The sequence below is a fragment of the Nicotiana sylvestris genome, chromosome 5, assembly GCF_000393655.2.
Source record: "Nicotiana sylvestris chromosome 5, ASM39365v2, whole genome shotgun sequence".
NCBI lineage: Eukaryota > Viridiplantae > Streptophyta > Magnoliopsida > Solanales > Solanaceae > Nicotiana > Nicotiana sylvestris.
In genome coordinates this window covers 47,672,168-47,683,434 of record NC_091061.1, presented here as the reverse complement: position 1 = coordinate 47,683,434, position 11,267 = coordinate 47,672,168, and the positions used below count along the sequence as shown (strand labels likewise).

The following is an 11,267-nucleotide window of genomic DNA, read 5'->3' as shown; positions in this document are numbered from 1 at the left end:
GAGGAGGATTATGATATTCCTGCTTTACCTAGCAAACGAACAATGGCTCAGATCATACTTCACAAGGAAAGGACGATAAGGAAATCCAAGGCGAAAGCTTGATTATATGCTGGAATTTCACCAATGATTTTTTCCAGTGAATATCATGGAGATGAGAGAATCAAAGGCATGAAAGTGATGAATCTCATCAGATAATTTTATATGCAAAAAATGAAGGAATCTGAAACTATTAAAGAATATTCAGATAGACTTCTTAGTATTGCGAATAAGGTAAGAATGTTGGCTACTAAACTTCCTGATAGTAGAATTGTCGAGAAAATTCTTGTAACACTATTTGAGAAGTTTGAACCAACTATTGTTTCCTTAGAAAATACTAAGGATCTGTCAATGATCACTTTGGCAGAATTGTCAAATGCATTGCAGGCATAAGAGCAGAGAAGATTAATGAGACAAGAAGGGTTAGTAGAAGGTGCACTGTAGGCCAAGTTGCAAGACAATGCTGGAAGCAAATACAAGAAACTGAAAGAGAAAAATAATCATGTTGGATACAATCAGGCTTCTTCTAATAATGGTGGTAGCAATGACTCTGGCAACAATAAAAGAGAAGATTTCCTCCATGTCAGCATTGTGGAAGGAAGAATCATCCTCACTTCAAATATTGGAGAAAGACGGATATGAGATGCAGGAGATGTCAGAAACTTGGGCATGCTGAGATCATCTGCAAGAAAAAAGGATCTCAACAGCAGGGAGAAGCTCAAGTTGCAAATCAACATGAGGAAGAACAACTCTTTGTTGCATCATGTTTTGCATCTAGTATTTCAAGAGACAACTGCTTATTGATAGTGGTCGTATAAACCACATGACTAGTGATGAGAAGCTTTTTGGAAAGCTTGATAGATCAGTTACAGCACGAGTCGGAATTGGGGATTGTAGCTATTCAGAGTTATAAAGGTAAAAACTTATTTCTAAAGTTTTATTTGTTCCAAAAATTGATCAGAATTTATTAAGTCTTGGATAGCTTCTAGAAAATGGATTCAAATTATTCTTTGAAGATAAGGCCTGTCTGATCATTGATCCAAATGGCCGGGAAATATTCAAAATTAAAATGCAGGGAAAAAGTTTTTCTCTGAATCCGATGGAGGAGGAACAACTAGCCTTTCCAAGTCAGCCCACTGTTGTAGAAACCTGGCACAAATGGTTGGGTCACTTCCACCATAAGGCTCTTTTGTATATAGAGAAAAAAGGATCCGGCAAAAGGTTTACCTCCACTTGTAAAGGAATTCCCAAGTTGTGAGGCATGTCAGTTTGGTAAGCAAATAAGGTTGTCATTCACAAAATCAACTTGGAAAGTAACTCAAAAATTGTAGTTGGTTCATACAGATCTTGGAGGTCCCCAAAGAACTCCATCATTGAAGGGAAGCAGGTATTACATTATTTTTATTGATGATCTAACAAGGATATGTTGGATATACTTATTAAGGTTCAAATCAGAAGTCGCTAAAGTTTTTTGGAGATTCAAAGCCGTGGTAGAAAATCAAAGTGGCTGCAAAATACAAGTGTTTAGATCAAATAATGGGACTGAGTACTCTTCAGATCAGTTCAAAAGCTTTTGTGAAGTTGCTGGAATAGAGCAGCAACTTACTACTCCATATACTCCACAGCAAAATTAAGTAAGTAAAAGGAAGAATAGGACTATCATAGAGATGACAAGGTGTATGTTGCATGAGAAAGAGCTTCCCAAAAAGTTGTGGGCAGAGACAGCCAATACTGTTGTATTTTTGTTAAATATGCTGCCCACAAAGGCAGTGAATGGTCAAACACCTTTTGAAGCTTGGAATGGGTATAAACTTTCACTAAAGAACCTCAAAAATTTTGGTTGCTTATGTTTTTCTTACATACCTCAGGTGGAAAGGGATAAACTTGACAAAAAGGCGAAACCTGGAGTTTTCATTGGCTATAGTTTGCAATCAAAAACTTACAGAATTTTCAAACCACAAACTGAAAAAAATTTGATAAGCAGAGATGTGGAATTTGTTGAGCAAAAGCAATGGAATTGGGATAAAGATAAACAAGAAATGGAAGCTAATGAGTTGCAAAATCTTGAGGAGCGCATCGACCAACTTCCAGTTAGAGGAACCAGATCACTTTAAGATATTCATCAAAGATACAACGTAGTAGTATTTGAACCTGCCAAATATGCAGAAGCTGAAAGAGATAAGAAATGGATAGCTGCAATATAGGAGGAGCTGACCATGATCGAGAAAAATGACACGTGGGAGCTGGTTGAAAAACCTCAAGATAGAAAGATCATTGGAGTTAAATGGGTTTATAGAACTAAGCTAAATGCAGATGGATCAGTGAACAGGCACAAAGCCAGGCTTGTGGTGAAGGGCTATGCTCAGATTTTTGATGTAGATTTTTCTGAAATATTTGCACTTGTGGCAAGACTTGACATAATCAGACTTCTTTTGGTACAGTAGAATTGGCGATCCTCTTTCTGACTTAGGTTTTCGAAAAAGCCTAAGCGAATCAACTCTTTATATAAAGCATACTAAATCTGACATTGTTATCATTTCTCTGTATGTTGATGATCTTTTAGTAATAGGAAGTAATGTTGTGCTCATAGAAGAGTATAAAAGAGAAATGATGAAAGTTTTTGAAATGACGGATCTTTGAGAGATGTCTTTCTTTCTTGGAATGGATATTAAACAAGTCCAAGATCAAATATCCATTTGTCAGAAAAAATATTCAAAAAAAATTCTAAAGAAATTTAGAATGAAAGACTGCAAAAGTATGAGCACGCCTACGAGTCAAAAGGAGAGCTAATGAAGGATGATGGTGCTGAAAAGCATAAGAAGGAAGCTACAAAAGCTTGATTGGATGTCTAATGTATCTTATAACGACAAGGCCAGATATACTGTATGTTGTAAGTGTACTATACAAATTCTTGAATTCTCCAAATGAAGTGCTTATGAAAGTTGCAAAAAGAGTGCTCGGGTATGTCAAAGGAACAATAGATTATGGAGTCAGATTTAGCAAGTATCAGAATTTCAAACTTTGGGGATTTTCTGACAGTGATTGGGCTGGTTCTGTTGAAGATATAAAAAGTACTTCAGGGTACTGTTTTAGTTTTTGCTCAGGCTATTTTTCTTGGTGTTCTAAGAAGCAAGCGATTATTGCTCAATCAACTGCAGAGGCAGAATTCGTTGCTGCTACAGCTTCTATCAATCAAGCTTTGTGGATGAAGAAAATTGCATGCGATCTTGGTTTGGAGATTAAGAAAAGCACTGAGGTATTTGTAGACAACCAAGCTGCTATCGCTATTTCTCACAATCCAGTATTTCATGGAAAGATCAAGCATTTCAATATGAAACTATATTTTCTGAGAGAAGTGCAAAAAGATGGTCTGGTGAATCTGGTGCATTGCAAAATGGAAGAACAATTGACTGATATTTTTACAAAAGCTCTTCCAGCAAGCAAATTTGAGATCTTGAGAATGAAACTTGCGATTTACAGCTCTTGACGCAAGAAGGAGTGTTGCAAGATGCCTCATAAACTGTTATTTGATTATGCTGATGTAGCAACTAAGTTGGCGATGACGTAGCTGCTGACATATTTTTAATTAGCAGAAGATACTTAGATATTTTCTGTTCCTAGGCTTAAGATTTTTCAGTTGTGAATTTCCTAGTCTTTAGGCATGTAACTATTGGTTGATTAGTTCCTAATTATGAGGAAATTTCTGTTTCAATATTTACTACAATTCTGTTAGGATCTCTTTGTATTTAAACATCTCTCCATTCAGCTTAATAAAAAATCTCTACTTTTCTTCTTTATACCATTTTCTGCTTTCTCTGCTAAACACTAACAAACTAAAAAAAGCCACCTACCTCCAGCTCGTTTTCAGCCATGAAAAGCTGAAATTTCAGGTCTAAAAACGACCCCAAAATAGCTGCACAACAGCTCAAAAACAACTTTGAAAATCGGTCCAAACACCATCCTTGAGCTTCGTTAAAGTTCCGATCGAGTTTGACGAAATGTGAATTTCCGCCCGACGATGTTTCGGGCTTGTCGAGGTCTCGTTCGGTGGTCCTCGTTTGAGTTCTAAAGGCCAGAAGTAGAAAAAAAAAAGCTTGTTAAAGGTCCATCCTTGTACACTTTTTTCCCAATAAAATCCATGTTTTGTCCATTTGTCTTTAATTATTGTCACGACCCGGATTTTTCACCCTCGGGAGTCGTGATGGCGCCTACTAATGTGAGCTAGGCAAGCCAATCATTTAACTATTTATTTCATTACTCAATTATTTGTTTAAAATAATATTAGACGATAACATGAAAACAGCGGAACTTTAAATAATTAAGCGGAAGATAACAATTAAATATCTAAAATCTGCATCTATTACAACTCTTAAAACCCAAAGAACCCAAAACCTGGTGTCATAGTATCACAGACGGTCTAAGATTTATTACATACAAAGTCTGAAGAAAATGACAATACACTATTTCTGAATAAAAGAAAAATGAAACATGAAATAGGGATGGAGGGAGACGACAGGTCCTGCGAACGCCTGAAGGTCTACCTTCGATCTCTGCAAGGACTAAAGGTAGCCTCCACACTATGGTCCAAAAGCTGCTCCGAGATCTGCACATAGTGCAGAGTGTAGTATCAGCACAACCGACCCCATGTGCTGGTAAGTGTCTAGCCTAACCTCGGCGAAGTAGTGACGAGGCTAGGACCAGACTACCAAATAAACCTGTGCAGTTAAAATGTATATACAGCGGAAAAGAAGTACAGAAATAACCAGACAAAATGGGAAGAAGAGCATGTTGTGGGGGAGATAACAGTTCCGAATAGAAAGACATCAAATAAACGAAAGAAACATCATAACTCGGATATAAACAAAGAATCAGAAATCACTAAATGCACCAAAGTAATCATATAATAAAAATGTGCACGGCATCACCCTTCGTGCTTTTACTCTCTTTCCTAGCCATATAATCAATAAAATCGGCATGGAATGGTACATCGTGCGCCACGGCATCACCCTTCGTGCTTTACACTCTTTCCTCACAATAATACATGGCATCACCCTTCGTGCTTGACACTCTTTCCTCAAAAGAAAAATAGTGCACGGCATCACCCTTCGTGCTTTAACTCTCTTCCTCACCCAAACAACAATCACAAACAATAGGGCAAGGAAATAAAGGAAATTTTCAATAAGAATCCGGGCAAGGGAGCAACAAGTCAACAATTAAATTCCAGCAAGGGAACAACATCAATAACATCCACATCCCGGCAAAGGAGATAACAAATAAATCAATAATAGCCCGGAAAGGGTGACAACATAATGATCTCTTCTCTTTCTCACTTTTACTTTACAATTAACTTCATAACTCGAGCCAATGCTCTAGAGGTTCAAGTTGGTGCTTTGGAGTTTGCTAAGCGGTTCTTCATACGCTTGCTTATGTTATTAAGACTCACTTTTCTTTCGGGGCTTATCACTTATACCTTCACAATTCATTTCACAACTCGAGCCAATGCTCTAGAAGTTCAATTGTCACTTATACTTTCACAATTCGTTAGACAACTTGAGCCAGCGCTCCTCAATGTTCATAGGTCACAATTCTTTCCACAAACTTTATAAAAAAATTAGAAACCATCACCAAGGCATGAAAGATACAACAAAGTCATGATAATCACAATATAAAGACTCACGAGCATGCTAGACACCAACGTATAGATACTCGTCACCATGCCTATACGTCGTACTTAACAATTACCACATAGCAAGTAAGACTCAACTCTTAATCCCTCAAGATAAGGTTACACCAAACACTTACCTCGATGCCACGAACATAATTCACGATTCAATTATAGCTTTACCCCTTGATTCAACCACCAATTCGCTCGTATCTAGTCACAAGTTACTTAATTACATCAATAAACGCTAAATGAATCAACCCCAATGCATGGAAATGAGTTTTCTAAAGTTTTACCCAAAAAGTCAAAAGTTTCCCCCGGGCCCACATGGTCAAAACCCGAAGTTCGAACCAAAACCCGATTACCCATTCCCCCACAAACCCAAATATATAATTTATTTTGAAATCGCCTCTTATGTTTTTGGGGTTTTGAAAAATGAAAAATAACTGAAAATCTCGTCTAAATATACTACTCTCAGAGGCCCTATGCGGACCGCACAAAAGCAACTGCGGCCGCACAGCCCCTGTGTGAACTGCAGTGACATGCTTTAGTATGTTGTCCATAACTTTCTCTACATATACTTGTATATCAAAAGATATAGACTTCTGAAGGGATACAACTTTTGTTTTTAAATCATCTCAAATATACTTGTATATCAAAAGATATAGACTTCTGAAGTCGGCCCAGTGAACCTGTGGGGACTGCACAAAATCGACTAGGCCGCACAGTCAGCAGTGTGGACAGCACAAAAACTAGTGCGGGCCGCACTAGCAGGTGCAGAGATTTGCACTTCTCTGAACCTCCAATAGCCATGTTTTAAGTCTAAGACAACCCGGAACCTACCCGAAACTCACCCAAGCCCTCGGGACTCCAAACCAAATGTGCATACTAACTCAAAAAAATCATATGGACCTACTCGTGCGATCACAGCATCAAAATAACATGTAAGATCATGAATTAAACCTCAAAACTCAACATTTTCATCAAGAACTCTCAAAGTTCATAACTCTTCAATCAGAAGTCCAACTCACGTCAAATAAACTCCGTTTTTCACCACATTTCACCGTATTTGATTCAAATACTATAAAAAGTTTGTACCGAGGTCCGGAACCAAAATACGGGCCCGATAACAATGGTTTCAAACATTAATTCTTTTCTTTATTTCTTAGATAATTTAGTAAAACGATTTCTTTCAAAAATTGATTTCTAAAACTTGGGACCTCGGAATTCAATTCCGGGCATACTCCCAAGTCCCATATTTTACTGCGAACCTCCCGGGATCGTCGGAACACGGATCCGATCCGTTTGCTCAAAATATTGACCAAAGTCAACCATAATCAATTTTTTTTAACTCTAAAATTTCTATTTCTCATATTTTCACATAGAAGGCTTTCCGGATATAGGTCCAGACCACGCACGTAAATCAAGGTGGGGGTAAAAAGGAGGTTTTTAGGCCTCGGAACACTGAATTCACTTGCAACACAAGTTATGACCTTTTGGATCATCACATTCTCCACCTCTAAAACAACAGTTCGTCCTCGAATGGACATAAGAAGGAAGTACCTGAGTCGGGAAAATATGGGAATAACGGCTCCGCATATCGGACTTGGACTCCTAGGTCGAGGCCTCGGCAGGCTGACCTCTCCACGGAACACGAACAGAAGGAAAACTCTTGGATCTTAGCTAACGAACATGCCGGTCTAGAATAGCTATTGGCTCCTCCTCATAAGACAAGTCCTTGTCCAACTGGACAGTGCTGAAATCTAACACGTGGGATGGATCGTCGTGATACTTCCGAAGCATGGACACATGAAACACTGGATGCACGACTGACAAGCTCGGCGGCAATGCAAGTCTATAAGCCACCTCTCCCACTCGCTCAAGAATCTTAAACGGGCCAATGAACCTAGGGCTAAGTTTGCCCTTCTTCCCAAATCTCATCACGCCCTTCATAGGCGACACTCGAAGCAATACCCACTTACCGACCATGAATGCCAAATCACAAACCTTGCGGTCGGCATAACTCTTTTGCCTGGACTGAGCTGTACGAAGCCTATCCTGAATAATCCTGACCTTGTCCAAGGAATCCTGAACTAGATCTGTACCCAACAACCGAGCCTCTCCCGGCTCAAACCATCCAACCGGAGATCGACACCGCCTACCATACAAAACCTCATAAGGAGCCATCTGAATACTCGACTGGTAGCTGTTGTTGTAGGCAAACTCTGCTAAAGGCAAAAACTGATCGCACGAGCCTCCAAAATCAATGACACAAGCTCGGAGCATATCCTCCAAAATTTGAATGGTCCACTCGGACTGCCCATCTGTTTGAGGATGAAAAGTGCTCAACTCAACCCGTGTGCCCAACTCTCGCTGAACTACTCTCCAGAAATAGGAGGTAAACTGCGTAACTCGATCCGAAATGATAGACTCGGGCACACATTGAAGGCGAACAATCTCCCGGATATAGATCTCAGCTAACCTCTCGGAAGAATAAGAGACTGCCACAGGAATGAAATGCGCTGACTTGGTCAGCCTATCGACAATAACCCACACTGTATCGAACTTCCTCTAAGTCCGTGGGAGACCAACAACAAAGTCCATAGTGATACGCTCCCATTTCCACTCAGGAATTCAATCTTTTAAAATGAACCACCGGGCCTCTAATGCTCGTACTTAACCTGCTGACAATTCAAACACCGAGCCACATATGCAACGATATCCTTCTTCATTCTCCGCCACCAATAATGTTGTCACAAATCCTGATACGTCTTTGTAGCGCTTAGATGAATAGAGTACCGGGAACTATGGGCCTCCTATAAATTCAACTCTCGGAGCCCATCCAAATTGGGCACACAAACTTTACCTTGCAATCTCAAAACTCCATCATCACCTAAGGTAACCTGCTTGGCACCTCCGTGCTGCACCGTATCTCTAAGGACACACAAATGAGGATCATTATACTGCCGATCTCGGACACGCTCCAATAATTAAGAGCGAGTGACTATGCAAGATAACACACGATTGGGCTCAGAAACATCCAACCTCATGAACTGATTGGCCAAAGCCTGAATATCCAAAGCAAGCGGTCTCTCACTGACCGGAATATAAGCAAGACTGCCCATACTGGCTAACTTCCTATTCAAAGCATCGGCCACCACATTGGCCTTTCCCGAGTGATATAAGATAGTGATATCATAATCTTTCAACAACTCCAACCACCTCCTCTGCCTCAAATTCAAATCCTTTTGCTTGAACAAATACTGAAGACTCTTGTGATCCGTGAACACCTCACATGCCATGCCATAAAGATAATGCCTCCAAATCTTCAACGCGTGAACAATGGCTGCCAACTCCAAATCATGAACTGGATAGTTCTTCTCATGAATCTTTAACTTTCGCGAAGCATAGGCAATGACCTTGTCATCCTGCATCAACACTGCACCAAGTCCAATACGAGATGCATCACAATAGACTGTATAATGCCCTGAACCTATGGGCAATACCAACATCGGTGCCGTAGTCAGAGCTTTCTTGAGCTTCTGAAAGCTCGCCTCACACTCATTCGACCATCTGAACTGGGCACCCTTCTGGGTCAACCTGGTCATCGGAGCTGCGATGGATGAAAACCCTCCACGAACCGACGATAGTAGCCTGCCAGCCCCAAGAAACTCCGAATCTCTGTAGTTGATGTTGGTCTAGGCCAGGTCTTGACTGCCTTAATCTTCTTCGGATCAACCTGAATATCCTCTGTTGATACAACATGACCCAAGAATGCAACTGAACTCAACCAGAACTCACACTTTGAGAACTTAGCATATAACTGACTATCCCTCAAGGTCTGAAGAACCACTCTAAGATGTTGCTCGTGCTCCTCCCGGCTGCAGAAATAGACCAAAATATCATCAATGAAGACTATCACGAACAAATCCAAGTAAGGCCTGAACACTCGGTTCATCAAATCCATAAAAGCTGCTGGGGCATTCGTCAACCCGAATAATATCACCAAGAACTCATAATGCTCGTACCTAGTGCGGAAAGCTGTCTTAGGGACATCGGATGCCCTAATCCTCAACTGATGGTATCCAGATCTCAAGTCAATCTTCAAGAATATCTTGGCACCCTGAAGCTGATCAAACAAGTCATCAATCCTCGGAAATGGATACTTATTCTTGATTGTAACCTTGTTCAACTACCGGTAATCAATACACATTCTCATTAATTCGTCCTTCTTCTTAACAAACAACATCGGCGCACCCCAAGGAGAAACACTCGGCCTAATGAAACCCTTCTCAAGCAAGTCTTGCAACTACTCCTTCAACTCCTTCAATTCAGGCGGGGCCATACGATACGGCGGGATAGAAATGGGTTGCGTGCCCAGAGTCAAATCAATGTAAAAGTCAATATCCCTGTCGGGTGGCATACCCGGCAGGTTTGAAGGAAAAACCTCAGGAAACTCACAAAGAACAAGCACAAGATCAATAGAAGAAACCTCAGCACTAGAATCACGAACATATGCCAAATAGGTCAAGCACTCCTTCTCAACCATACGCCGAGCCTTCACATAAGAGATAACACTACGGGTAAAATGACCAGGAGTCCCTCTCCACTCTAAACGAGGTAAACCCAGCAAGGCTAAGGTCACAATCTTGGCATGACAATCCAAGATAGCGTGGTAAGGTGATAACCATTCCATACCCCAATATGACATCGAAATCAACCACGTCCAGAAGAAGCAAATCTACATGAGTCTCAAGACCCCCAATCACGACTATACATGAATGACGGACTTGATCTACCATAATAGAATCACCCACCGGTGTAGACACATAAACAGGAGCACTCAAAGAATCACTAGGCATGACCAGATACGGTGCAAAATAAGATGACACATACGAGTATGTAGACCCTGGATCAAATAACACTAAAGCATCTCTATCACAAACCAGAACCGTACCTGTAATAACAGCATCTGAAGCCTCAGCCTCGGGCCTGGCTGGAAGCGCATAACATCGGGGTTGGGCCCTACCACCCTGAGCTACATCTCTGGGATGGACTGTTGCTGGTTGGCCTCCATCTCTAGCGGCCTGAGCTCCACCTCTAATACCTCTACCTCCACCCCTAACACCTCTACCCCTACCTCTAGCTGGCTGACCGGGCTGTGGGACACCTGGTGCCTAAACCATGGCACGGGAACCCTAATGTTGAGAGCTACTCGGTGCTCGAGGGCAAAACCTAGCAATGTGACCCATATCACCACAAGTGTAGCAAGCCCTCGACTGCTGAGACTGCTGGCCCTGACGACCTGAATAACCACCCCGAAAACTCTGAAGTGACGATGCACTAATAGGAGCTGGTGGTGCAATATAGGAATGCTGATCAGAATACTGCATCTGAGGACCACGGCTACCTGAAGCACCGTGAGAAACCTAAAGTACAACAACAACAACCCAGTATAATCCCACAAGTGGGGTCTGGGGAGGGTAGTATGTACGCAGACCTTACCCCTACCCCGAAAGGCAGAGAGGCTGTTTCCAAGAGACCCTCACCTCAAGAGTGAGAAACCTAA

The 11,267-nt window shown here is 41.1% G+C and overlaps 1 protein-coding gene across 1 annotated transcript; it reads left to right on the top strand.

The window, feature by feature from the left end:
• Positions 1–2,887: 2,887 nt before the first annotated feature.
• On the top strand, positions 2,888–3,523 carry LOC138868609 (secreted RxLR effector protein 161-like). The gene has a single exon (XM_070146172.1). It carries the CDS (start codon positions 2,888–2,890, stop codon positions 3,521–3,523), a length of 636 nt encoding a protein of 211 aa, XP_070002273.1.
• The last annotated feature ends 7,744 nt before the right edge of the window (positions 3,524–11,267 follow it).

Bases quoted from the DNA above. Each gene is read 5' to 3' on its own strand.
- LOC138868609 (XM_070146172.1), top strand. From the start codon at position 2,888: ATGTATCTTATAACGACAAGGCCAGATATACTGTATGTTGTAAGTGTA.